Genomic DNA, 25,962 nt, shown 5'->3' with positions numbered 1-25,962 from the left:
CCGGGCCTGGACATCTCTCTCGAACTGGCCCTCCATAGTGTCACAGCTCATAGCAACCTCAAACTCTTGGGCTTAAGTGATTCTCTTGCCTTAGCCTCCTGAGTAGCTGGGACTACAGGCACCTGCCACAATGCCCAGCTATTTGTTGTTGTTGCTGTTGCAGTTGTCATTTTTGTTTTAGCTGGCCTGGGCCGGGTTCCAACCTGCCAGCTTCAGTGTATGTGGCCGGCACCCTACCCACTGAGGTACAGGCATCGCCCTCTACAGCTGTTCTTGAACATGCACGTTCCTCCTCTGAGCTCAGGGGAGACCCCATGAACAAACACATGGGAGGAGAAAGGCACGTGTCTGTCTATGCTCTCACTATGGGGTCCACCCATCTGTGGATCCGCAGATCTAGGCCGCCAAGGGCTGGTCCCACTTGAGGCGCTCCTAGCAGGAGGAAGGCTTTACCTCTTGTAGCTGCATGAGGTCTGCTTCTAAGCTTTTGGCCTTCTTCTCGTTCTCCTTGGCTGTGGCAAAGATCTCATCTCTGGAGGCACGGGCATCATCCAGCTCCCTCTGGAAGTCCTTCATCTGAGCCTGCGTGAGTCAACCAGAAGGATGAGCTAAGACGCCTCACTCACCCAAGTCCTGCTGCCTAGCTTGTCTTTGCAGATTGAGCCCTGGGAGGCGAGGGGGGGGTTGCAGTTGACCACAGAGAAATACCCCTGGCATGGGCACTGCCCTCAACCTCTGGTGGAGCAGTGACTGTCTGGGGCCACCCTTGCAGACGATTTCAACAGACCTGCCTGAGAAGCTGAGCCCTGTTATGACCTGAGGGCAGTGAGGGCCCCATCCAGGTCAGGAAACAGCCATCAAAACTTAAATGGTAGTGGGAGTGGGGAACCCCAGCTCAGCTGACACCAACACACAGAGGTGGGCCTGCTTCCTGGACCCTGCTCTGCCAATTTACCTGGCCTTCAGGGGAGCTGTGCCAACCTCAGGGTGTCACCCACCTGCAGTTTTCGAAGCTGCTTAATGGCCTCCTCTCTCCCCTTGATGGCTGAGTCGGCCTGAAGCTCCAAATCTTTCAGGTCTCCTTCCAGCTTCTTCTTGGCCGCAGCTGCCAGGGCACGCTGCTTCCGCTCATCTTCCAGTTCCGTCTCATACTCGTGGAGCTGAGCGAGGAGGAAGAGAGATGTGTGCTGCCGGGCTGCCCCAGGAAATCCCTTACTCTGCTCCTCAGCACTTGGCCGAGTTCCCTCCCAGCACAATGCCCTGTGTGGTAGGCTTCTCAGGTACAGAGGAGAAAACGGTCTCCACAATGTCCCAACAACGGTGGTAGGAGGAAGGAAATGGGCCACTGACCGTCCTCCTGTCCTTCCCCTGCAGGGCTCACCTGCCTCTGGAGCTGCCGCCTCTTTTCCTCATTCTGCTCATCCCGGGCCTGGAGATCTCTCTCGAACTGACCCTTGAGGGCCTGCATGTTGACCTCCAGCCGCAGCTTGGCATCCTCGGTGGCCTGCAGCTCGTCCTCCAGCTCCTCCAGCTGTGTCTTCATCTCCTCCATCTGGGTCTCCAGGGCCCGTTTGGACTTTTCCAGCTCATGGACCTGGGAGACAGAGCGAGCAGACCATGAGAACTGGTGTCATGGAGATGGTCAGGAAAGCCACAGGCACAGGCAGCTCATTAGGCCGGAGAGATGGCTTTGGTCCCCCCAGATGTGTGTCCAGAGTGGAGGCGGCCCCTGAGAGCTCAGACCACCCTCTGCACGTCCCCGTCCCTCCCCTTCTTTGCATGTACCTAAGAGCTGCCTTCCATTCATTCCTCATCGTCACTTCCCACGACAGTCTCTGAACACAGACTGGCAAACAGGGCAGAGGCTGAAACGGGGCTGGCAAAGGCAATAGAGCCACTTACGTTCTTGCCCACATCATCCTTGGAGCTGACCAGATCTTCCATTTCGGCCTTGAGCATCTTATTGGTCCTCTCGAGTTCCTCTTTGGCTTCCAAGGCCTCTTCAAGGGCTCGAGCCAGGGACAAGGCCTTGGTTTCCTTTTCCCTGGCTTCTGCCTCAGCTCTGTCCCTCTCATCCGCATACTTGGAAGAGATGTTTTTCTCCTCGGCTAACAACTAGAACACAACAGAAGACCCAGAGGTGACTCATAGGCATATCTGAAGTTCAGTATCACTGAATTGCAAATAGAAGAAGCCTGGGCCCCCTACATTTATCCAGGTGCAGATTTGTGATTTAGAGGAGCCGTGGAAGTCGTATATAATACTCCCACTTTCTGCTTTCTAGATCAATTCTGTGCAGAACCAGAAATCAGCTAGATCCTTGTGCTTTGAAACCAGTAAAGTTGCCGTGTTCGATAGAACATACTGCTGCTGAGGTCAGAATGACATCTAATCCTGCCAGAGGCCAATTTTGTTTGTTGTTCCAAGGCCATGAATGGCTATCTCACAGAGGTGCCCTATGAGCCACAGGAGGGAGGTGGTAGGTGTGGATGGACCTGTACACACTTATCTCTCTACCTGGAAAAGCAACTCCAAGAACAAAAGAGCACTGTGTCATAAGTCATAACATCCCAAACTCAGACTTCCAGAATTCATCAGAGACAGATAAAGAACAGGGACCTCCAAACAGCACAGTCAACACAAAAATCCTGCACTGTGTATAAATAGGATACTTCACTATTTTTAGAATAACCTTGAGTTGCTTGTAAATGAAACCGCATTTATTAAATATGAATAACATATATTCAAAGTTAATATTTAGGATTTGGGGTCACATATGGGGATATATATATGCACTTTTCAGAACTCAGTGAGTATACATTTAAGATTTCTGCATGTCATTGTATGTAGATTTTAGTTCAAAAGAAGTCAAATTATTTTTAAAACATGAACTCTAGTTAATATGCAATGCTGAGTATGGAAGGGGAATTGTGCAGATGTCTGTCATTTCCTTTGAAACATAACCCCCAAAGATAAGACACAATGGATAGGTATTCTGCCTTATAAATAAATATATGATAAGAATATATAGCAAAATGTTAATGACTGAATCCAGGGCTTGGCAGGCAGTTTTTTTTTTTTTTTTTTTTTTTTGGAGGCAGAGTCTCACTATGTCACCGTGGTAGAGTTCTGTGGCATCACAGCTCACAGCAACCTCAAACTCTTGGGCTTAAGCAATTCTCTTTCCTCAGCCTCCCAAGTAGCTGGGACTATAGGCGCCCGCCACAACACCTGTCTATTTTTGGGTTGCAGTTGTCACTATTGTTTAGCAGGCCCAGGCTGGGCTTGAACCTGCCAGCCTTAGTGTATGTGGCCGGCGCCCTCCTCACTGAGCTACGGGCGCCGCCTAGCAGGCAGTTCTTGAAACTCTAGTGTGGGCTCAAAATTATACGTGAAATGTGAGGGGAAAGTGTTAGAAACTGAATTACGTGGATTACTCAACAGGCAGTTAATAAATACTCATCGAGTGAGTAAAGTAAATGAACCTCATTCCTTATCAGGGCTAGAAACCATGGCATCACTGGCACATGCTGATGGCTGTCATGGTGGTGGCACCTGGAAAAGTCATAGTTGTCGAGCTTCTTCACTGCCCTCACTGTGACCTGTAGCCTTAACGTTTTGTGGTCTTGCCAGAGAACAGTAAGACAGTCTTCCATTCCTCCCAAGAAAGGGCCCATGGGACCCGGATACACACAGCAGCCGTGCCTGGTGCTGCACCAACCCAGCTCCCCCATCTGCTGTCTGAGAACAGTGGAGAATACCCCAGGGCCCACCTGATCAAACTTCTTCTGCTTCTTTTCCAGGTTGGACACCAGTTGCCGCTGGTTGTCCAAATCGACGACCAGGTCGTCCAGCTCCTGCTGAAGTCTGTTCTTGGTCTTTTCCAGTTTATCGTAAGCAGCTGCCTTTTCCTCGTACTGCTGGGTGAGGTTTTCGATCTCCTTCTGGAACCTCTTCTTACCCTCTTCCATGGCTTCCACGGTGCTGGCAAAGTCCTGCAGCTTCTTCTTGGAGTCAGAGAGCTGAAATGGCAGTGTCCAGGGTGGGGTGAGAGGAGGGCCGTGAGTGGCTCCCTCCCTGTCTCCCCCACCTTTCCTCACTGCAAAAACCCCAGAGCAGGGGGAGCCAGCAAGCCAGGCGCTGTGGCCTCTGGCACTCACCACCCAAAGACCTTCAGAGCCCCTGATCTACATGCAGGGACTTCAGGAAAGAAGCTTAGGGGACCCGTGACTGAAGCCAGGACATGGCGCAGGCACCTGGATGTTGAGGGTGGAGATGTGACGCTCCAGGTTCTGCTTGGCCTCCGTCTCCTCGTCCAGCTGCTCCTGCAGGCTGTTCCTCTCATCCTCCAGCTGGCGCAGCTTGGTGGACACGTTGAGCTTCTGCCTGGTTTCCTCTTGAAGCAGCTCCTACGAAAGGGACATGCAGAGATCCCAGGGACCCTCCCGAGGAAGGCTGAGCCCCAGGCTTCCCGGATGGTGTGCTGGGATGCTCACCTGTGTGTCCTGGAGCTGGGACCCGAGGGATGCCACATCCTTGGCCAGCTTGATAGTCTTGCCCTCTGCCTCATTGAGCATCCCTGTGACACTCTCCACTTCATTCTGAGGGTGCAGAGAGATTGGTTGGTCAAAACCTCTAGAACAGGACCCTCATTAAGTGAGAGGAGCCCTTTTTACTCAAAACATACTGTGTATCATGGGCTAGGATTTGTGGTGTCCACTGACTGAGAAAATACAGATGAGGTACAGGACCCCAATAATAACTGTGGCCCTGAAGGGAAGTCCATCGCCACGAGTCGGAACCCCTGGCCTTAAACTCTCTGGTTCTAAGAACCTTTTACAGCCCCAACTGCATTGACTGGACCCTGAGCCCACTGGATGGATCCTGGATCCTTGCCAAGGTCAGTAAAGATGAAGCAGGAGGTCTGAGAGCCCAAACACTATGGATGGCACTTGACCTTCCAAGGGGTTCTGTCCCCAGCACCCCGTTTCTCACCCCTATTCTCTATCCTTTCACTGACCCATATGGCCAAAACCAAAGATGCAGATCCCTAAAGGTAAGGAGCGCTCTGCACATTCTCAAATGCCTTTCCCTCCAGCCCCTGGTATCTCCGAGCAGGTCCTCCTGGAGATACCAGCCCAGCTTCCATCTTGTCCCATTGCCAATGAGGATGTGAGTAACCTTGACTCTACTCTCCAGGACATAGCTGGCATTAGGGCAGCAAAACATGGGGAGAAAAATCATACTTGGTGCTTCCCCTGCCCTCTTGTCCCAGGCTATGAGCACATTAAGTATCCAAAGTCTGGCCATATCCCATGAATGGAAATTCAAGACCAAAGATCCACAGACTATGCCATTCATCAGCTTAAAACCCTTCAATGGCAGTGAATCACTCACAGTGAAGCTAGCATGCAAGTGACAGGACCTCGAAGGCCATGTGTCACCTGGCCACAGCCTCCTTCTCCAGTCCTACTCTGTGCTGTGGCATGTCCCTCCCTGACCCCTGCAACCCGGCGCTCCAGCCCTACTAGCCTTACGCATCTCTTCTCATTTCTCCACTCACCCCTGGGCCCTTGCATGTGCCATCATCTCTGCCCAGTAGACTTTATTTATCCATCAGATTATCCGTCCTCCTGAGGGAAGCCTTTCCTGACTCCTCCCCCAGGCCGCCTGGCTACTTCTGGCATTATGTGTCTCCCCTTTCCCAGTAATTTTACATTTGTCTGTATGATTATTAATGTCTCTACCACCCCTCACTGGGCGGGACTTCTCCTGGGGCAGGGACAATGTCCATCATCTTTCTTGCTGCCACATCTCAGCATTAAACACAGTGCCTAGCATAGAGCAGGAGCTCAGTCATTGAGCAGATGAAGATTTATAAAGATTTAATTTCAACAGAGGGATCATCTCCTCCTCTCAAGGAATGTAACTGGAGAAATCAACTTGCTGGGCGGCAAGGGAGATCTCGGCTAGCTGGGGAGAGCCTTCTCCCTGCAGAGCTGGGGACCCACTGGGACTGCCTGCCATGCCGCTGCCCTCCTCACCTGCAGCTTGTGGACCTTGTCGTTGAGCTCTGCGCGGGCCCGCTCCCCGTCACTGCACTTGGACTGCAGCTCCTGCAGCTGCACCTCCAGCTTCTTCTTCTTGTGTTCCACCTCCTGCTTGGCCTGGCCCAGCACCCGCAGCTCACCAGCCAGCTCTGCGTTCTCCTTCTCCAGCGTCTGCTTGTTCTTGTCCAGGTTGGCCTTGGCCTGGCCAAGGAAGAAGGGAGGGAAAAGAGGGAAGGCAGGAGGACAGCTGTGCCAGGAGTGTTTCCGATGGGAAGCACTTTCCTTCCTTCCCTGTCGGTCCAGGGGTATTCATAGCCTTAGGGGAGGGACCTCGCAGGGTGGGGACACACAATCTGGATGCTGTTTCTCTAAAGCTCAGGGGCTTGCCAACTAGCATTCTGGGAGCTGCATCCAGCCTGCTATCCCTTTAGCCCACTTTAAAAAATATTAGTTGCAACATTTTAATAAATTTCATATAAAAATGAAATTTGGGTTCTCGGCTTCTCTTTTAAAAAGATGGCTGCAACCAAAAAAAAAATAGCCAGGCATTGTGGTGGGCGCCTGTGGTCCCAGCTACTTGGGAGGCAGACGCAGGAGACTCGCTTAGCCCAGGAGTTGGAGGTTACTGTGAGCTGTGATGCCATGGCACTCTACCCATGGGGATAGCTTGAGGCTCTGTCTCAAAGAAACAAACTAAACCTGGCACAGAGGCTCATGCCTATAAGCCCAGCACTTTGGAAGACCAAGGCAGGAGGACTCTTTGAGGCCAGAAATTTGAGGGTAGCCCGGGCAACATAATGAGACCAAATCTCTAAATATTAAAAAATTTTTTAATTATCTAGAAAAAAAATAAAAAAGAAATTTTTCACTAAACGGGGAAATGTTAAAAAAAAAATTACGTGTGGTGGTATGCACTTATAGTCCCAGCTCCTTGGGAGGCTGAGGCAGGAGTATCACTTGAGCCCAGGCATTGGAGGTTGCTGTGAGCTATGATGATGCCCCTGCACTCCAGCCTAGGTAATGGAGTGAGACCATGTCTCAAAAAAAGCCCCCCAAAACTAAGAACTGGAAACTGGGGTCTTGCCTTCCTCCAAGGCAGCAATCAGCCACTAAGTGGTGGCTGGCCCTGTAGGCTGGGCATTCACGTTTCATGTCTTATTGCCCTTCACTGTCTTTCTGTCACAGTTGAGGAGGAGTAATTTTCTCCAACCAGCTCTTGAAGGCACATGAATTGCCCTAAGGAAGAAACTGTGCTGGGCAAAGGTAAGAGAGAGGAGGGGGCTTCCCCCAGGGCTGTAGGAGAAGAAAGAAAACTAGAGATACGTGTGTGGACCCCTCCGCCCCCAGCAGAGGGCACACCTATTGCTTGTCCCACAGCCCCCGGGAGACACTCAGCCTCAGAAGATGTCCCTCTGCCCTAAGCATGACTAAGAGCTACTGGGTCTCAGATAGGAGCAAGGTGCCTCTTAGTGGTAACAGTAGGTTAAGCAAGGACCCTGGGGAACTGGGGACCTGTGTTCTCTCAAAACATTAGCCTCAACTAAGACCCCAGAACTGTGGCGAAATTGTGTGGAGGTCGGGGCAATGAAGCAGGACTGATGCTAAAAGCTGATGAAACCAGCGCTCCACATCAGAACTCAGGTTGTTAGAGGCAAAATACAGACTCTCCTCTCTCCCCCTGTACCTGGAATGGCCAGAGGGTCACAGCCTCTACCTCAGTGTTCTCAACCTTCCTAATGCCACGGCCCTTTAATACAGTTCTTGTGGGTCATGAGCCCCAGGTTGAGAACCTCTGTTCTATCTGCTTTTTATCAGGTCAGGAACAGACATGCTTTGGCTCCTGTAACTAACAGCCGAGTCTTTTCAAACAGGCTTGGCTGGGAATGCAGGTCTTGGTTTCCAGCCCCTGCTCACAACTAGTGACCATCTGGATTTAGGACTGTAAGTGACCCTGCCTTAGACCCCATTCTTCTAGTCATAGAGGTATATCTGTTTATTGCCTTGAGGGCTAATGGTTTCTTACGTTGGGAATAGCCCATTCAGGTTAAAATTGTATAAAAATAAAAAGTAACTTTTGAACATAATAAAGGATAATTGAATGAGGAAATGTATATCATAGTTATAACTGGGAAAATCTGATTTTTCCAAACTACAAGAGGAATTGACAAGCCGGGCATGGTGGCTTATACCGGTAATCCTAGCACTTTGGGAGGCCAAGGCAGGTGGATCACTTGAGCTTAGGAATTCGAGACTGGCCTGAGCAAGGGCAAGATTCTGTCTCTACTAAAAACAGAAAAAATAGCCGGGCATGGTGGCAGGCACCTGTACAAGCTATTTAAGAGGCTGAGGGAGAAGGTTCACTTGAGCCCAAGAGTTTGAGGTTGATGTGAGCTATGACACCACAGCACTCTAGCCTGGGCAACAAAGTGAGACTCTGTCTCAAAAAAAAAAAGAACAAAAAGAATTGACAAAATTTTGAAGGTTAGTATTTATATCCCACTTGTCAAGTGAGAATGTGTATCTCTTTATTTATTTTGCAGAGTGAGGATGAGCTTAGTCTTCTACGGTGCTTTTCATGGGGTGCTCCCAATACCACCTCTATCGGGAGTGAGGGCAGGTCTGGACATTTGTGTTTTAACAAGGGCCACAAGTGAAATGAAATGAGTTAGTTTGTAAAGCACTTGCATCACTGTCTGTTGCATAATAATGCTGATGTAATTCAGGCTCTCAGGGTAGCAACCCAGTAGGAATTCACAAGCTAAAAAACCCACCCTTGGGAAGGAAGTACAGGAAAGTCCAAAGGTAGAGAAAAGCACCCAAGACAAAACATTCAGAATAGTGGTATTTGACAACACCAAAGAGGGTGGTGCCTGTGGCTCAAAGGAATAGGGCGCCAGCCCCATATACCGGAGGTGGCGGGTTCAAACCCGGCCCCAGCCCAAAACTGCAAAATAAATAAATAAATAAATAAAAATAACACCAAAGAGCCTAACAACAGGAGAAAGAAGAGCCCAACAACAGGAGAAGGATTAAATTGTCCTTGAACTATGCCACAGAGAGCTGTTTTGCCAGTAAAATCAAATAACGACAATTTTCCTCAATCTTCAGAGAAAGTTAAGATGGATAGAATGTTCCCACAGGAACTGCATTAAAGGGCCGCAGCATTAGAAAGGTTGAGAACGACTGCTGTAAAAGCTGGGAGCTAAGTCTGCAGCCAGACTGCTCAAGTGCAAATCAAGGCTCTGTCACTTACTAGCTTGTGTCCTTGGTTGGGTAAGTCTCTTGCTCTCTAGGCCCTCTGGACCTCAGTCTCCTCTTGTGTCAAATGGGTTTAATAGCGCCCATCGCATGGAGAGGTCGTCAAGATTAACTGGCACCGTGTTTGGGAAGCATGTAATAAATGAGAGCTGCTGCCCTTACCGCTGGGTCTTGTATACCTCGCCATTCCTCTTCAGATAGGCTCCAACATGCAGCTATTTGAGGCTGCTGATACATTGCTATTTTATGTCACAGGAAAGCATCACAACATACCCTCTTGAATTGCTCAAGCTGCTCTGTGAGCTCCTCCACAGCCTGTGTGTGTTTCTGCCTCATCTCCTGGACCTGGGCCTCGTGGGACCGAGTCTCCTCATCCAGGGCTTTCTTCAGCATTGTCACCTCCTGCTCCCTCTTGGCCCTTGATGGGAAGAACACAGGGGATGGCAACTGTGTGGAGACAGAGGCTTACCTTGGACAGTGCTATGCAAAGGAGCGAGAGTTCTGCCAGGACCCAGAGCTGAAATCCCTGTCACCACCCCTCCCTGGCTGTGTGACCTTGGCTCACTCATCTAACCTCTCTGAACCTGGAATTTCCTCAGCTGCAAAATGTGGAGCATATTACCTGCCCAGAATCTCTCTGAAGGCTAGCAAACAAATACACAAGATAATATTTTTGAAAGAATATTTGTGAACTGGATTTTTTTTTTTTTTTTGAGACAAAGCCTCAAGCTGTTCCCCCTGGGTAGAGTGCCATGGCATCACGCTCACAGCAACCTCCAACTCCTGGGCTCAAGCAAGTCTCCTGCCTCAGCTTCCCAAGTAGCTGGGACCACAGGCACCCGCCACAACGCCTGGCCATTTTTTGGTTGCAGCCATCATTGTTGTTTGGCAGGCTGGGGATTCGAACCCACCACCTTAGGTGTATGTGGCTGGCGCCTTAGCCACTTGAGCCACAGGCGCCCAGCCTGTGAACTAGATATTAATATTGACTCTTACTTTTTGAGTACTTACTATATGGTAGGACCTGAGCTAAGTACTTTATATACCCCACCTGATCCTCAGAGTGACCCAGAGAGGCAGGAGTCTTATCATGTCCATTTTACAGATGAGGAGACTAAGGCTCAGAGAGGGTGAGCAGCTTTACTTGTGGTGTCACAGCCTTGATGTGATAGAGCCACAACTTGAAGCCAAACAGTCTGACTTTGAGAGACCATGCTCTTAACCGCTGCAGTAGGCTTCTCTGTATCATTGGCCAGGCAGAAAGGGAACAGAATATTGAGCTGGCCTCTGGGTGCCTGAGGGCGAAGTAGCACAAAACCCAACGTGTGGGAAGTAAACCTCAGGGTATACAATGCCAGCACAGCACCTGATACAGGAGGCATCAAAATACATTTACATGTTGTCAAATGAATAAATGACCTAGCTTCACTCAATCCGCCATTCGTTATCTGGCAGGTGATTTGTTTTTGTTCTTCTCTGTTTATTTGAAGTGAATATTCAATATGCTCTTGGATATAAGAGCTTAGAGATTTACTCACACACAAATAAACAGGAAGGGATTACTAAAAAAATGCTAACTATGGGAAGACTATGGGTGTTATTTTTAATGTCTACTTTTTTACAGTTATCAAATTGTCTTCTATTGAGTATGTGCTGCTATCGTAATGCAAAAGAAGATGATCAGAAATGATGGCGCTTCTGTGAGTTATAGCAAACTGCAACCAGGACAGTAATGTGTAAGGCCTGAGAAGTCCCGGGATTCAGGCTTTGCTTCGGGGTTGGCCCCTCCTGCCCATCAGTGTGGTGGGCCTCACACCTGAGCTCCTGCTGGGTGGCCGTGCTGTCCAGTGTGTCCTCCAGCTCTGTCTTCAGGGCCTCCAGCTCCTCCCCGAGGTCTCGCTTCTGCTTTTCAGCCTTGTTCCTCGCGGCCCGCTCGGAATCCAGGTCCTCCTGGAGGTCTGAGATGTGGCCCTCCAGCTCCCGGATCTTCTTCAGGGCGTTGTTCTTCTGAGCGATTTCATCGTCGAGCCTGCCAGGGATGGACCCCAGGATGAAGCCTTCAGGGCTCTGACCCCTCACCCCCCAACTCTCTCTCAACAGTGGCCAAAAATTGTTTTCTGAGACCAAACACTTGTGTTGCATAGACATCAAAACATGCTCCACCCATGTCCCCAAGACATAGAGGACTGCTTCTTACTATGTGGGGCTGCTTCGAGATTTACCCAGGACCTGAGTGCAAGGCCTGTTATTAAAAGAACAGGTCATGTGTATACATATGCACGTGTGTGTGGGGATGTAAGGCATTGACAGACCAGCAAGGTGCCCAGCTCGCAGTAGAGGCTTTAGAGATGTTTTCTGAATGTTGGACAGTTATTTGTCCTTAGATTTATTTGTTCTTTCTTGATTTGCTCAGTGCCTAAGTACCTGCTCCCTGCACAGCACTTGGCCGGGTATCCCTTGGGGTTATGTTCAGAACAGGGCTGCCCGTCTGGCAGACGCAGTGACTACACATAAAGGGGGTGCTGTGAGAAGCCTTATTCAAGTGACAGGACACTGCAGGAGTTTCTGGAAGGAGACCTCCCTCCTGACATGGGTGGAGGAGACTGAGATCCACTTTTGACCATGATGGATAAATAGAAACAGTTTGAGGGAAGGTGCAGGGGTCAGCGCCTGGATGTCCCTGCACTTGTGAAAGGGCAGCAGTTGGTGAGAGAGCCAGATGGTTGGGCTGGGCTGAGGCTGCAGAGGGTGGGCAGGCTCCCAGTTGCTTCTGAGCAACTTCACGCCCCAGAGTGATGTTTTGCCTTTGGTACCCTAGTGCTGTCCCTCAGCAGAAATTTGAAGAGAAAGAGCTCAGCCAGGGCCCCAGTCAGAAAGCTTTGGGGTTCAAATTCCACTCTCCCTCTTAAAAGCAGCATCACACTGCACCTGTCCCTTCATCCCTAGGAGGCGCCGCTTCCTGCCCAGTGAGAGGAAAAGTATCTGCAAAGAGAAGGCTTGGAAAGAACTTAGCACAGAATGAGCCCGTAAGTAGTTGTTCCTCATTGCTGCTGCAATATCCCCTGTGAGGCCATTAGCGGGAGGCCAGCTAAGAGCCAGAAAGAGGGAAAACCAGGGCAAATAGGAGGGGACACACTTTGAAGGACTGGCAGAATCTGAAGCCTGCTGCGTGTCACGGGTGGGAGGAGATGGACATTCACAAAAAGAGGGACCTCCGAGGTTATGGCAGCCTTAGACATAGGGCGTTTGAGATGCCAATGGAAATCAGCTCGTTGGGCAATTAGAAATTCAGAACTTGGGTGTAGATGAGAAAGTCCCAGCACCTAGAGGTAGCAGACTGACCACAAAGAGAGGATGCATTTGGGGAGAAGAGAAGAAAGCCAAATGCATGGATCTGGGGGTGTGAGCAGGGCTGGGGGTGCTCATAGGAGGCCTGGCCTAGGAAACAAAGTCTGTGCCAAGGGCCTGGGGCTGTCTTGACCGAGGTAGCCACTGGGAGCTGGCAGGTGCCCCTGGGATATGTGAACACACAGGGCCCCACCCCACACTGCCTGCTACCTGGCCAGGGCTGCCTGTAGCTCTTCCTCCTTCTTGGCCAGCTGCATCTTGAGCTCTGCAATCTGCGCCTGGAGGTCAGCGATTTGCTCGTGGAAGTCACTGGCGTCACCCTCCAGCTTCCGTTTCAGCTTCTCCAGCTCCTGCCGGCTCTTCTCCTCCTTTTTCAGCCGTACTGCAATAAAGCCAGGGTGCTCTTCAGCATGGAGAACGACCAGAAGGTGCCTGGCGAGGAGCCTTCCTGCTCATGCCCCTGACACGGAGGGAACTGATGCACCTGCACACTCACATCCTCCCACCAGTCCCCAGCTTGTCTGGGAGGCAAGTCAGAATCCCGGAGAAAAGCACCATTTATTACTAACATGTCTGTTGACTAGGGGTGGTTTGGGGAGTTTTGATAGAGCTGTCCCTCTTGTGGAATAATCTTCCATTCTCAAATTTCCCTTCTGATTTTTCCTGGTTTTAAAAATACCCCCTGGAAACCTCTTTGGGGGATCTGGTTTACCTTCCAGTTCTGAAATCATAGATTCATGCTTGTTTTTCAGCTTGGTGAGATTCTTAGCCTTTTCTTCCTCTTCTGCAAGATTTGTCGTTAAGTCACTAATTCTCTCTTCAAGGAGTTTTCGTTCCTTTTTTTGGGAAGGAGAAAGAAATGTCATTTGCTTTTATCTTTTCTTCAGAACCTATGTTTCACTTTTAGTAATTCTGTTATAAACAGTTGAAAGAAAAACCCACGTTATAACCAAACACAACCTAGAATTTTAAATAGTAAAGAGAAGTCCCTTAATAATTTCCCCAAATTAGCCACACCTCATCGCCTGCCATTCTGTCCCATTTCATGTTCAATTAGAGGGGTCCTCTCCCTACCACATGCTGGTTCTTCCTGCTGCAGGACCTTTGCACAGCTGGCTGAGATGCTCTTCCACTCCCCTCTCTCTAACTGCTTATCACGTTTCCACTTAAATGCCTCTTCCTCCAGGAAGCCTTCCCTGAATACCTTTCCTCCATCTCCCAGTACTTCAGTCTTATAACATGATGAACATTTCCTTCAGAACTCTAATCATGATGGTAATTAACAGTTATTTGCCTTCTCACTAGAGTACGGGTCCTCCTTTACCGTGTGTGCACTGCAGCTGACACAGGGCCTGCATGGCTCAGAGCAGGGGCCCAGCTCAGGTTCATCCCACAGAACTAAAACAAACCCACCTTCATCGGGCTGGCTAGTGATTACCAAGGGTGACTAACTTGTCCTGGTTTGCTCAGGGCTTTTCTACTTTTAATACTGAAAGTCCCAAATCCCCCAAACTCCCCCAGTCTCCAGCAAGCCATCGTTTTTAACACAGAAGTTTGAAACCACTAACTTTGGACAATTTATTGTTCTGATCATCCATGACCAGGATCTCATCCTCCAGTTTCTTGATCTTGGCCTCAGCTGTGACCTTCTCAAGTTGCAGCTTCTGCCTTGCAGCTTCCTCTTCTTCCAGCTGTTCTTCTAGGTCCTTTGGGGGGAGAGGAAAGAATCACGGCCTTGCTTAAAGTCATTCTCATAGAGATCTCATAATACAGAGGCGGGGCCTGAGGACATCCAGCACTCTGTATTCTCTTTCCAAGAAGGAATAAAAGGCCTGGGGAAGCTACTTTGCTTCCTGGAGCCTCGGTTGCTTCATCTGTAAAATGGGGATAGTAGGTGTCCTGGTGATTTTAAAATATATCCACAGACTCTTTGATTCCCTTCCCTTCAGCAGATAAAGTATAATTCCCTTCCTCTCGAGTATGGGCTGGACTTAATAACTTGCTTCTAACTAAATTAGGAGGACGTGATGGAGTGTAACTTCTGAGATTATGCCACAAAAGATAATGTGGCTTCCTTCCCTCCTCTCTCTCAGATCACTGCTTCTGGGGAAATGGTCTGCTATCTTGTGAGGACACTCAAGCAGCCCCATGGACAGGTTCTTATGGTGAGGAACTGAGGCCTCCTGCCAACAGCCACGTGAGTAAGCCACACAGAAGTGCGTACTCCAGCCCCAGTCAAGCCCCCAGACAACTGCAGCCTCAGCTGACATCTTGACTACAACCTCATGAGAGACATTGAGCCATAAGCACCAAGCGAAGTCACTGGGTGAGGTAAGTATTTATTATTTCAAGCTGCTACATTGGGGATGTTATGTGGCAATAGCTAACTAATACAATTACCCTTCACACAGGGTTGCTATCAGGAGAAAAGGTATATTTAAAACATGCAAGGCAGGGCAGTAGAACAGAATGGGCTCTCAAGGAGACCTGTCTTCAATTCCCAGCTCTAGCTTTGTGGCCTTGGGCAGATGGCCATCCCTTAGTCTAAGCCTTAGTCTCTTCATTTGTCCATCAGGGACATGTATCATGGGACACACTTCAAAGGCCCACAGGGAGGGTCAAGTGGTTTGTTACCCGCCATGGGCAGCCCCTAGCATGCCTTACCAGCATCTGCTGGGCCATCTTCTTCCTTTCAGCCTGCAGCTGCTGGCCCCTGTCTTCCTCCTCCTCCAGGCGGGCCTCCATCTCATGAAGGATCTCTTCCAGCTCCTGCTTCTTGGCCGCCAGCCGCACTCGCATCTCCTCGGCCTCAGCGTACAGCTCCGTCTCTGCCTGCAGCTGCTCCTGTAGCAGGTTCTTCTCCTCTGCCAGCTGCACAGAGAGGGTGGGGGGGAAGCCAGTGAGCCCCCCGGTGCCCATATCCTGCCCCCCGCAGTCCCAGCCACACATCTGCCCGGCCGGGTACCTGCGAGTGCTTCTGCTCCAGCTCCTTGAGCTCACTCTCCGCCTTCTGCTGCCGCTCCTTGGTCTTCTGCAGCTCATCCTCCTTGGCCTGCATCTCCTCCTCCTGCCGTGTCACCTGCAGCAGCGGCTTCACCTGCACACACGCCAGCCCATCATTTGTTTTCGTGGCAAAGGGATATGCTCTCATAATAAATTTGATCAGTGGTTCTAAGCTGGGGACAATTTCTTCCCCAGGATCCCCACCCAGAGGACACACTGCCTGGAGACACTGCTGCTGGCTGTCACCTATGGGGTGCACCTGGCATCTAGTGAGTAGAGGTCGGGGATGCTGCTAAATGTCCTATAATGCACAGCATGGCTTAGAACGATTCAGTCCAAAATATCAACAATGGCACAGTTAAGAAACTCTAAATTAGACCAATAGAAAAAGATACAAAATGAGAGGGAAAAGGGGGCAGTTTTGCACTTTAGAGTCACCCCAAGAGAGAACTACTGCTGAAAACTGAAATGTTTCTAAGGACAAAGTGGGAAAAAAAGACCTTCCCATCCTACCTCCCCATCAAGTCCTTATTAGGACTGTTTGCATTTCCTTTTAGACTCTTTTCCTACATTAAGAAAAAATACACTTGGCTTGGTGCTGGTAGCTCAGTGGCTAGAGTGCCAGCCACATCCGCCAGAGCTGGAGGATTCGAGCCCAGCCCTGGCCCGCCAAACAACAATGACAACTATAACCAAACATAGCTGGGTGTTGTGGCGGATGCCTGTAGTCCCAGCTACTTGGGAGGCTGAGGCACGAGAATCGCTCAAGCCCAAGAGTTGGAGGTTGCTGTGAGCTGTGACACCACAGCACTCTGCTAAGGGCGACATAGTGAGACTCTGCCTCAAAAAAAAAAAAAAAAAGAGATAAAAAGTACACTTGAAATCAGACAGACTAACATTACAGGCTGACTTTGTTATGTGAAATTACAAGATATTTATCACCTCGTGCTGTTACGTCTTTTTTTTTTTTTTTACAACTTCCTATTTAGGTAGCCATTATTCTAAAGAGCTGAAAAGTGCCTCATTGATGGATGAACCACTATTGACCACAGTCTGTTTGGGCTGGACACTGAAATTCTTCATGGTAAATAAGGCCATAGTGAGTGCCCTTAGTTCCGGATTTTCTTTATTGAAGGTGGTTTTCTTAGGACGGTTTATCAGAAGTTAGGTCAATGAGAATGGAGGTTTCGGAAAAGCAGCAACCCCCCCACCCTCCCCTGGGGCTGATTCCCAACTCCTTATCCTGGTGCCAGGAGGGCCCTTCTATGGATGCTGGTGGCTTCCTTCATGGGCTTCTCACTTTGCCATTATGGATTTTATTTTTCTGTGATTATGTGTTTATTGTCTGCTCTTCCAGTCACCTAGAATATTCACAAGCCCAAGGATTGTGATGGCTGGTCACAGCTATATTCCCAGCCTCTGGCACATGCCTGGCATATAGTAGGTGCTCAAATAAATATCCACTCAGTGAAAAAGGCTTGTGCCAATTTCCACAAGGGCACATAGAGGAAACCCAGTCTTTTGCAACCAAGCATGTCTTTGCGCCACTGGTAGGTTGCCACCTGTAACACTACAGGGCTCAGTCGTGCCCCGCGACTTTGCCTCTGCCAGTATTGAAAAAGAATCCACTATGGGTGCATGCAACAATCTGGATGGCTCTCCAGAGAATTATTCTGAGTGACAGAAAGCCACTCCCCAAAGGTGGCATACTGTATGACTCCTGTATAACATTCTTGAAACAGCAAAATTATAGACACAGAGATCAGATCAGTGGCTGCCAGGGCTAGCTGGCCTGAACTAAAAGGCAGCATGAGAGACCCTAGTAGTGGTGGACAAGCTCTGTATAAGGTCACAGCTATAACCCACATGTCAAAGGGGAAGGGCCTCCTCGGGCCAGAGGATCCCCAACAGGCAAGGTTTGAGCCCCACATCCACTTTGGACCATCTCCAGTCCCATATGTGGAGTGTCCAGAAAGCACAGACAGGGCTGGGGCTCAGGAGGGAGCGGCACGGCCTCCGAGGAGCAGGCTGGGGCCCAGCGCTGACCTTGGTGAAGAGTCGCCACCACTGCCAGTTCCGCAGCTTGAGGTAGGCAGCGCAATTCCTCTGAATCACCTTCATGGCCGTCAGTTGCTGCTGCCTCTTAGCAAAGGCCCTGGGAAGAGTGAGGCAGGGTGTGAGGCTCACCCTGTGGTCCAAGCACCCTGAACCTGTATAGGGACATCCCCCATTCTCTCCTGCTCAGATTCTTCTGGAAGCTCGGAGCACCAGCACAAGTGTGTTGTCTGGGTGCAGACCACTCCAATAATTGAAAGGCGAGAGCTATTCTTAGAGGGCCAGGATGACCCAAGGCTCACCTAATGCCCTGAGCTCAGAGCTGTGACCCAAACAACACTGGGAAACAAATATCCTGCACACCCCCAGCTGTGATGTTTCTCACACAACTGTCCTGTCCTCAGCTGTATTTTAGAAATCTCCAACCTCAGCACCGGACCAGCACTCTCTTCCTGTTTCCGGGCTATTGGGTTTGAGAAACTGGAAAATGGTGAACGTGATCTTGTTTTCTCTTTCCCCTATTTTTGTTGCTTTGGACATGGGTGAACTTTAAGAATAAAATTGCACCAGTTATTTTGGAGGCAGGAGGGATGGCAACAAAGAATTCCGTTAGGAAACCTGACAAATTAGGTCTGTTGCTGGACCACGAGTTCCCCAGACGTGGCCTCATCTGTCTGGAGGGATCCACTTGGCAATGAGTCAGCTTGATACAATCAGGGCTCTGCAGCAGAGGGTGTGGTCTGTACCCACTGATAACACACGCATGGGACAGACAGCGGCTCCACCATTCCCTTAAGTTCTCTTTAGGCAGTGACTTTCACTGAGGGAACCTGAGGAGGGAACCTCCCCTAGCCCCCAGGATTCACAAAACAGATGAGGCCTCACAACTTATGAATCCCATTTGGACAAGACATAGATAACAGCCAAATACTCTTTCCTCAAATACCATGTCATATTTCAGAAATGATAATCAGACACTCTTCTAAGCCCTTCTCATGCCTCATCTCATTGATTCCTTGGGAACAATTCCATGAGGTAGGAAAAATAATGCTCATTTTCCAGTGAAGAAACCTTAGGCTCAGAGAGGTCGAGTAACTTGCCCAAGGTTCATCAGCAAATTAAGTCAGGAAGCCAGGACAAAGATGCAGATTTAAAACTCCAGAACCCGTGGTTGTAACTTCTTTCCACCCTATCCTCAAAACCAGTGTAAGCATCTAAAGTGGAGGTATTTCTTTCCCCTCAAGAAGAGGCTGTCATTCAGCCAGTGGTGTCTCTAAAAGGCAGACAGCTTCTTACAACATGGGGCCAGGAAGCCCCCTGAATATCTGTGATCCTGGCTGTGTTTAGGGGAGGTTTAAGGGTGCAGAAAACTTTACTTTCTGGCCAGGTAGCCACGACACATCGCCTGGAAGGCCATAATGACATCCGTGATCTTCAAGTCTCGTTCCTCCTCCAGGTGGGCCAGAACCCCGGTTCGGAAGAAGATTTTGCTCTGGCCAATCCTGTACAAGTTGGGGTCGAGTTCTAGGGCTTTGATCTGCAGAAGAAAGGAAGAGAAGCATTCCCATTTTCAGCTGTGCCACCTGGACAGTGGTGAATGGGGTTTAAAAAGGGTCCCGCCAGGAATAGCAACTGGCAGTGTGGCCAGAGGGCAGGTGGTCCGATTTCAGGGCTTACCATGAGGATACAGGCCTGCTTCCCATCCATGAAACCTTTGGGGATGGCATTCGCTGCCAGGATCTCGTAGCTGGAAACACAAGGCAAAAGTCACCCAGTGCACCCCAGCAGCTGTCCCTCTGCTCGCCCTCCCCCAGCACTGGCCGCGGGCTCACCGCTGGCGGAACTCCTGGAAGACTATCCTGTTGGGGAAGCCCTGGCGGCAGATGCGGATGCCCTCCAGCACCCCGTTGCACCGCAGCTGTTCCAGCACCAGAAACGCGTCCAGCTTGCCAGACTGCAAAGGCAGAAGTAGGCAGTGTGATGGACCCACGGGGCTGGGACCTGGGAGCAGAGAGCCCTAAATCTCACACCTCTCTAGGCTACCAGGGAAGGGCCCCCTGAGGGCATGGGGGCAAAGCAGTGTGCCATCTTGGAGTCTCATCCCCTTCCTTTGGCGCTGGTTATCTTGCCATCTTGCTTGGACTTGGCGGTACGAGCATCCCTGGCTGAGACGGGCTTCTTCCTTGTCACTGCCTCTCCCTCACTTCCTTTCTGCCACTGGCTCTACAGCTCCAACCTCCCAAACATCTCCCGGTCTCCCCACTTGTCTCCACTGCCACCATCTTCACCATCCACTCACCACCACATTCTCCTGCATGGACAACCACTACACCCAGCCCTGCCTACTCACCTCCATCTTCTCGTTTCTTCTGAAATCTACATCTGATCATATCCCTGTTAAACATCCCAGTGGCGACTCCACAGAGAGGCGGCCATGCATGGTCAGCACCCAATGGTCCTGCCCCCATCTCCCTGTCCTACCTCATATCACCCAGTCCCTGCCTCACACCTCCAGTCTCAACCACCTGAAATGACCCACCTAGCATTTTCATGCCTAAATCCTTCCTTTCTCTCTCCTGTACACCAGCTTATCTGGGCCCTCCACTTCACCAACTTGAGGCCCACTGGGTCTTAAAGTTCCCATTCGCTGAGAAGCTTCCTCTGAGCCCTGAGGCTGGGGAAGAGGCTCGGTTCTTTGGCACTCTCATCATTGACCACACTGCAACGCGGTTATCAGCTATGTGTCTACCTCCCCCTGCACACAACCTCAGCACTACTGACATCTTGTTGCGGGGATAATTCTCTGCTATGGGGGGCACTCTGTGCACTATAGGATGCTTGGCACATCCCTGGTCTGTACCCAGACGTAACCAAACATCCCTTGGAGGAGACAACTGCCCCAGCTGAGAACCCCTGCCCTAGATGCTGAGAAACCCGCAGGTGAGGACTACAGTTTACCCAGTGGTATATCCCAGGCACTTGGCATAGGTAGGCACTCAGTAAATATTTACTGGGATAATGAATGAATGAATGGATGGGTGGGTGAACGTATGGATAAATGAAGGAATGGATGAATGGATGAGCAGCTGAGCACCCTATGTAGAAGCCTCCTGGCTGCAAATTTTCTGGATACACTCTCCTCTCCTCCCCTGCCTTCTTCTGGCTCAAGGGAGGGGTCCCAAATTCAGATGACCTTCCATGTGACCATGCTGGCAGCCCTGGCCCAGCAGCCCCAGCAGCCCCGGCAGGCCTCACCCTCTTCTCGTGGTTGGGGATGATGCATCGCACAAAGTTGGGCGTGGTGTTGCGCAGTGTGGTCATCAGCTTCCCCAGCTGCTCCTTGTACAGTTGCCCCACCGTGCGGAACATGCCCTTCTTGGTCTTGGAGGCGCTGGGCAGCGAGCTCTCTGTCATCTTGGCCATCTGGTCCAGCCCCACGATGCGGTCCACTGTGGGGCACAGCAGGAGCAACATCAGCCTCTGGTCCACCCGGGGCCCTCACCCCCACACAGCCAGAGGACCAGAGTGGGGGGACACCAGTAGAGGGGTCTCTGTGTGGAGAACATGCTCCAGGAGACCCCAGGTCCCCTCCATGGACACCATCCCCTGTCCCTCTGCAGTAGGTAAGGGGAGACAGGTGGGGGATGGGCTTCCAAGGTGTTGTCCACTTGGGAAACCCTGAGAGCTCCTGAGTGGCAGAAAGAACAAATTCCTTGTGCTATTGCCCCAGAGACCTGGGGGGCAATCCAGCTCTTGCTGTTGACTCACTTTGGCCTCCACCATTTTGTGCCTCAGTTTCTCTTTCTACACACAGAGGTAATAAGGTCAGCAATAAGTGAATGAGGTATGTAAAGTGCTTATTCCCTGCCAGCCTCCAATCCTTCAGCTGCTATCCAACAGCTGCTGAGGGTCTCCTGTGTGGTGGGCCCTGGGACACATGGCCCCCACCCCAATATATTGCATAGATATCTAAGGGAGGAGACAGATGGTGACCATATAAGTGAGTATAGGACACCTCAAGTGTTGAGGCTCAGAGAAACAGAACAGAACAAAGGGGAGAGAGAGAGAGGCAAGGGTGCTGTCTTCGATGAGATGGGGGGGCTCTGTCTGAGATGTGGGTGATTGAGCAGAGACCAGAAAGAAATTAGTGTGTTGGGGTGGGGGGCATAACCATCAGGGAAAGACTATTCTAGGAAGAAGGTGCAGGAAACACTCCAAGATAGGTGCCCAGTACCTTAGTGTTTGGCAAAGAGTAGGGTTTCTTCTTTGTCTCCCTGGGTAGAGTGCTGTGATGTCATAGCTCTAACCTCAAACTCTTGGGCTCAAGCGATCCTCTTGCCACAGCTTCCCAAGTAGCTGGGACTATAGACACCTGCTACAATGCCTGTCTAGTTTTTAGAGAACGGGTCTTGCTCTGGCTCAGGCTGGTCTGTAACTCCTGAGCTTAAGCAATCCACCTGCCTCAGCCTCCCAGACTGCTAGGAGTACAGGTGTGAGGCACCACATACAGCCAAAAGTAAGCATTATTATGCTATTATTACAGAGGTCCCTGTCCGTTCAGAATGGAATGAGAGGCTCCCACAAGCCCAGCAGGGATGATACAAGCCATGCCCAACCCACTAGCCTTGGACTGTGGCATTTCTGGGCCTTCTACTCAGGTTCCAGGTGATAATCTCTTTACTTGCCTATCTCTCCTGCAAGACTGTCAGCTCCTTGAGGGAAGGGCCTGGCTGGGTTCATCTCAAGCCCCAGTGGTGAGACAGACCCAGGGTGAGACCCTGTTACCAGGGCCAAGGGACATGGATGGCTCGCAGTCAAAGTCACCATAGCTGGTGCCTCCCATGCCCCAAACAAGGGCAGCTAGTCCTGCATGCCCCAGGCCCACAAGCTCTGTGCCAAGAATGAAAGCTGCTGTGGGCACTGAGAGTGGGGGCAAAACCAGCAAAGCCCACCACTCCTAATCTTTACCACAGCAGCACCTCACAGGGATTCTCTGATCGTGGTTCTCAAAGGGAACCAAAGTGTGGAGTATCAGCATCAGCTGGGAGCTTATTAGGGATGCACATTCCCAGCTCCACCCAGCCCTGCAGAATTAGACCCTCTGCCCAGCGATCTGGGTTTTAACAAGCCCCCCAGAAGGTCTCTGTGCATACTCGAGTTTGAGCACCTCTGTTCTAACTTACCCTCCACAATACTCCCAGGAAAGGCAGAAACTATTATTTCTCCAGTTTTACTAATGAGGACCAGAAAGCTTAATGACATTGAGTGACCTAAGACCACACAGCTGGCAGGTGGCAGAGATAAGACCGAAGGAAAGTCCTTCTGACTTCAGCTGGGACAACTGGGATACCGTTTCTGCCATCTACTGCCTGAGCCCTGACCTCACAACCTTCCTCTCTGGGTTCAGTGTAGGGTTGAGGGGCTTGGAGTACCCCAGTCAGGAAGAGGTTGAATGTCTCAACAGAACATGGCCAGCACATGCCACCGTGGTCCTTCCCCCACCTCCACGCACAGGGCTCCCCTGTGGGGCAGGTGAGGTAGCAGGAGGGACTGGAAGGGATGAAGGACTTGAGTGTTTCATTCTCCAGCTCAAAGCAGCCTCCTTTGGGGTCTTACCATCCTTCCACAGGTCAGCCACAAACTTGTCCGAGGAGGCGTTGAGGAGGGAAGTCACGTTGTCATTCAGCGGGTCCATGTTCTTGGTCAGCCAGGCACTTGCGTTATAGTCCACCTGCCAAGCACCACCCCCCTGGTCAGATGCCCTTACTTCACCTCGGTAGCTGGAATATATTAAGAAGGCTAAACTTGTGCCTTACAAATGCTCAGACAACTCATCTATAGGACTCAGTTATGATTTGATTTCTATCAAGCATCTTTCAAATTCCCAGCTAGCCCAAGGGGTTTGCCATTCCCAAATTACTGCTGCCTTGAGCATCCACCTGGGCTCCCTGGGACTGGGAGCACCCTGACGCCCATAGCTGGTACCTTCCCAGCATAATGGATGATTGAGAACTCGGTTTTGTCCTTGAGCTGCTTGGGCTTCTGGAACTTGGGGTGGTTGCCTTGCTCTGTGCACAGCTTTTCCACAAAAGACTTGTCTGTGGCTTTGGGGAACCAACACTCCTCATCCAGCAGGGCCAGCACGCCTGGAGGGTTGTTCTGTGGGAGAGAAGTAGGGCCAGGTCAGAGAGAGGTGGGAGGGCAGCTGAGCCTCTGGTCTGCCAGGAAAAGCTGACCAGCCCCACACAACACACGGGCATCCCCAAGCTCTGTTACCATATTTGCCTGCACATAAGAAAGATCTATGCCCCCACACCTCCAAATCCAACATGGAATTACCCTGGCCAATGGACCAGTGCTCAGGAAAGAAGGTGGCACTAACAATAGGTCATGACACTTGCTGCCACCCCCATGGACACCTCACACACAACATCACAAAGACCCCATAATTCTTGCAAGCGAATGTATTCCTTGACTTATATATGTACTTAGGGTTCCTGCTAGTAAAGCATTTCCTTGTGGCTGAGATAATCTAAACTCAGCCTCCAGGAGCACCATCAAATCTGCATATGCTATTCTCTCTGCTGGTCTTTACTTTTTGGACTCAGCCTCAGAGAGACATTTCTTGACTGCTCTGTCCAAAGCAGACCTTTCTATGTCACCTTCCATGTTGGATTACCAGGAGTTTCAGTTGCTTTATTTTTCTGGTTTTGTTGTCTGTTCCTCCAGGAGGGCAGGAACAATTCCCATCTCATTTATGGTTACATCCCCTAAAGAGGGGGGGCCTAGCACATAGCAGGTGCTCAGTAAACATCCATCCAATAATTATTAGTTGTTCACCTACTCTGGGCATGGTTCCAGGAGTTTGGGATACATCAGTGAACAGAACAAAGACCACTGTCTTTGGGAATGAATGGATGGGAGCGGGGGAAGGATAAAAAGAAGAGAAGGGAGGCTGGGAGGGAGGGAAAGGGAGAAATAAAGAAAGAAAATACCATTAATATTAAGAGGTAAGTTAGCAGGAATTATGATTTAGTTCACAAAGATTCACTTTCAGGACATGGTGATGGGAGAAGCTGTGGACATGGAGAGAGTGCAGGGTCACCCGCCAGCTAAATGGAGGCCACACACGTGTGCAAGTGTGATGGGCACCGTACATGCCCACGTGCCCCTCACCGGCCGCTCGATGAGCTCGATGCAGGGCTGCAGGTCCAGCCCAAAGTCGATGAAGTTCCACTCAATCCCCTCGCGCTGGTACTCCTCCTGCTCCAGGATGAACATGGTGTGGTTGAAGAGCTGCTGCAGCTTCTCATTGGTGTAGTTGATGCAGAGCTGCTCGAAGGAGTTCACCTGGGCACATGGCATGGAGGCGACGTCAGCGTCTCAGATGAGGTCAGGGGACAGCAAGCCCCAGGGAAGCTCCACCCCAGGCAGTGCCCCACGCATGGGCTTGGACCCCAGCTAATGCTGCTTGGAGTCTACCAGGGCTGGCAAAATTGACTTCTTCCCACATACATGGCCCTCTCACGCCTTGCTTTAAGGGCACTTATCTCCCCTATCTGCACAATGATCTATGGACAGAATAATGTTGTTAAGAAAGATGCCCACCTGCATTTTACAGATGCAGACATAGGCTCAGAGAGGTGGGCATCTTTTGGTGGTATTTGTCAATCTCAAGAACTTTCCTTCTATCCATGGGGTATAGGATCCAATATTCACATTTCTACTATAGGATCCTACACGCAGTGCTTGGCTTGGAGGTGGGGCCTAATTTAGTTAAGCAAGAGTCAATGAGAATCAATTCCAAGATGGGGGTTGGAAATGTTGGAAAAGAGATGCACTCTTTTTTGCCAGGACTACGGAGATGCAGTCCAGACCTATGGCAGCCATCTTGCCACCATGAGGAGAGAGATAGCTTGAGAATACAGCCAACATGGATAGTCCCTTACACTCTCTAGGATCTAACCTTGCCTGCAAAGTCTCCCATTCTATGACCATCTGCATGCCTTTCTCCAAAATCATGACTTCTCTAAGGATAGGTCTCATCCCAGAGAATCAAGATCATGGCTGTTATAATCCCACCAGGCTATACCTCAAAGATCTCAAATCCAGCAATATCCAGGATCCCTAAGAAGGAAGCCCCTTGCCGATGGGTCTTGTCCAGAGCTTTGTTCACACGGTTGAGGATCCAGCGGAAAAGGCGCTCATAAGTGGCCTTGGCCAAAGCTTCTATGGCAAAGTCAGCCTG

The 25,962-nt window shown here is 50.5% G+C and overlaps 1 protein-coding gene across 3 annotated transcripts in view; it reads right to left on the bottom strand.

The window, feature by feature from the left end:
* MYH11 (myosin heavy chain 11) overlaps positions 1 to 25,962 on the bottom strand; it is a 117,667-nt gene that overhangs the window by 11,772 nt on the left and 79,933 nt on the right. For all 3 annotated transcript variants that reach the window (XM_012805743.2, XM_012805742.2, XM_012805741.2), the window contains 24 exons: positions 25,807 to 25,959; positions 24,891 to 25,064; positions 23,700 to 23,873; positions 23,331 to 23,445; positions 20,970 to 21,163; positions 19,547 to 19,668; positions 19,392 to 19,461; positions 19,091 to 19,251; positions 17,706 to 17,814; positions 15,622 to 15,753; positions 15,321 to 15,527; positions 14,225 to 14,362; positions 13,369 to 13,492; positions 12,867 to 13,038; positions 11,125 to 11,337; positions 9,582 to 9,726; positions 6,045 to 6,251; positions 4,497 to 4,601; positions 4,257 to 4,409; positions 3,774 to 4,022; positions 1,903 to 2,115; positions 1,382 to 1,594; positions 999 to 1,160; positions 454 to 582 (listed from right to left, as the gene is read on the bottom strand). In XM_012805743.2, the coding sequence (XP_012661197.1) occupies positions 454 to 582; positions 999 to 1,160; positions 1,382 to 1,594; positions 1,903 to 2,115; positions 3,774 to 4,022; positions 4,257 to 4,409; positions 4,497 to 4,601; positions 6,045 to 6,251; positions 9,582 to 9,726; positions 11,125 to 11,337; positions 12,867 to 13,038; positions 13,369 to 13,492; positions 14,225 to 14,362; positions 15,321 to 15,527; positions 15,622 to 15,753; positions 17,706 to 17,814; positions 19,091 to 19,251; positions 19,392 to 19,461; positions 19,547 to 19,668; positions 20,970 to 21,163; positions 23,331 to 23,445; positions 23,700 to 23,873; positions 24,891 to 25,064; positions 25,807 to 25,959 (3,834 nt within the window). The remainder of the gene's footprint in view (positions 1 to 453; positions 583 to 998; positions 1,161 to 1,381; positions 1,595 to 1,902; positions 2,116 to 3,773; positions 4,023 to 4,256; positions 4,410 to 4,496; positions 4,602 to 6,044; positions 6,252 to 9,581; positions 9,727 to 11,124; positions 11,338 to 12,866; positions 13,039 to 13,368; positions 13,493 to 14,224; positions 14,363 to 15,320; positions 15,528 to 15,621; positions 15,754 to 17,705; positions 17,815 to 19,090; positions 19,252 to 19,391; positions 19,462 to 19,546; positions 19,669 to 20,969; positions 21,164 to 23,330; positions 23,446 to 23,699; positions 23,874 to 24,890; positions 25,065 to 25,806; positions 25,960 to 25,962) is intronic.

Source organism: Otolemur garnettii, unplaced genomic scaffold, assembly GCF_000181295.1.
Source record: "Otolemur garnettii isolate 467f Iridium unplaced genomic scaffold, OtoGar3 scaffold00044, whole genome shotgun sequence".
In the NCBI taxonomy this organism is placed as follows: Eukaryota; Metazoa; Chordata; class Mammalia; order Primates; family Galagidae; genus Otolemur; species Otolemur garnettii.
The sequence above is the reverse complement of the archived record's forward strand: the minus strand, read 5'-3'. Positions and strand labels throughout refer to the sequence as shown.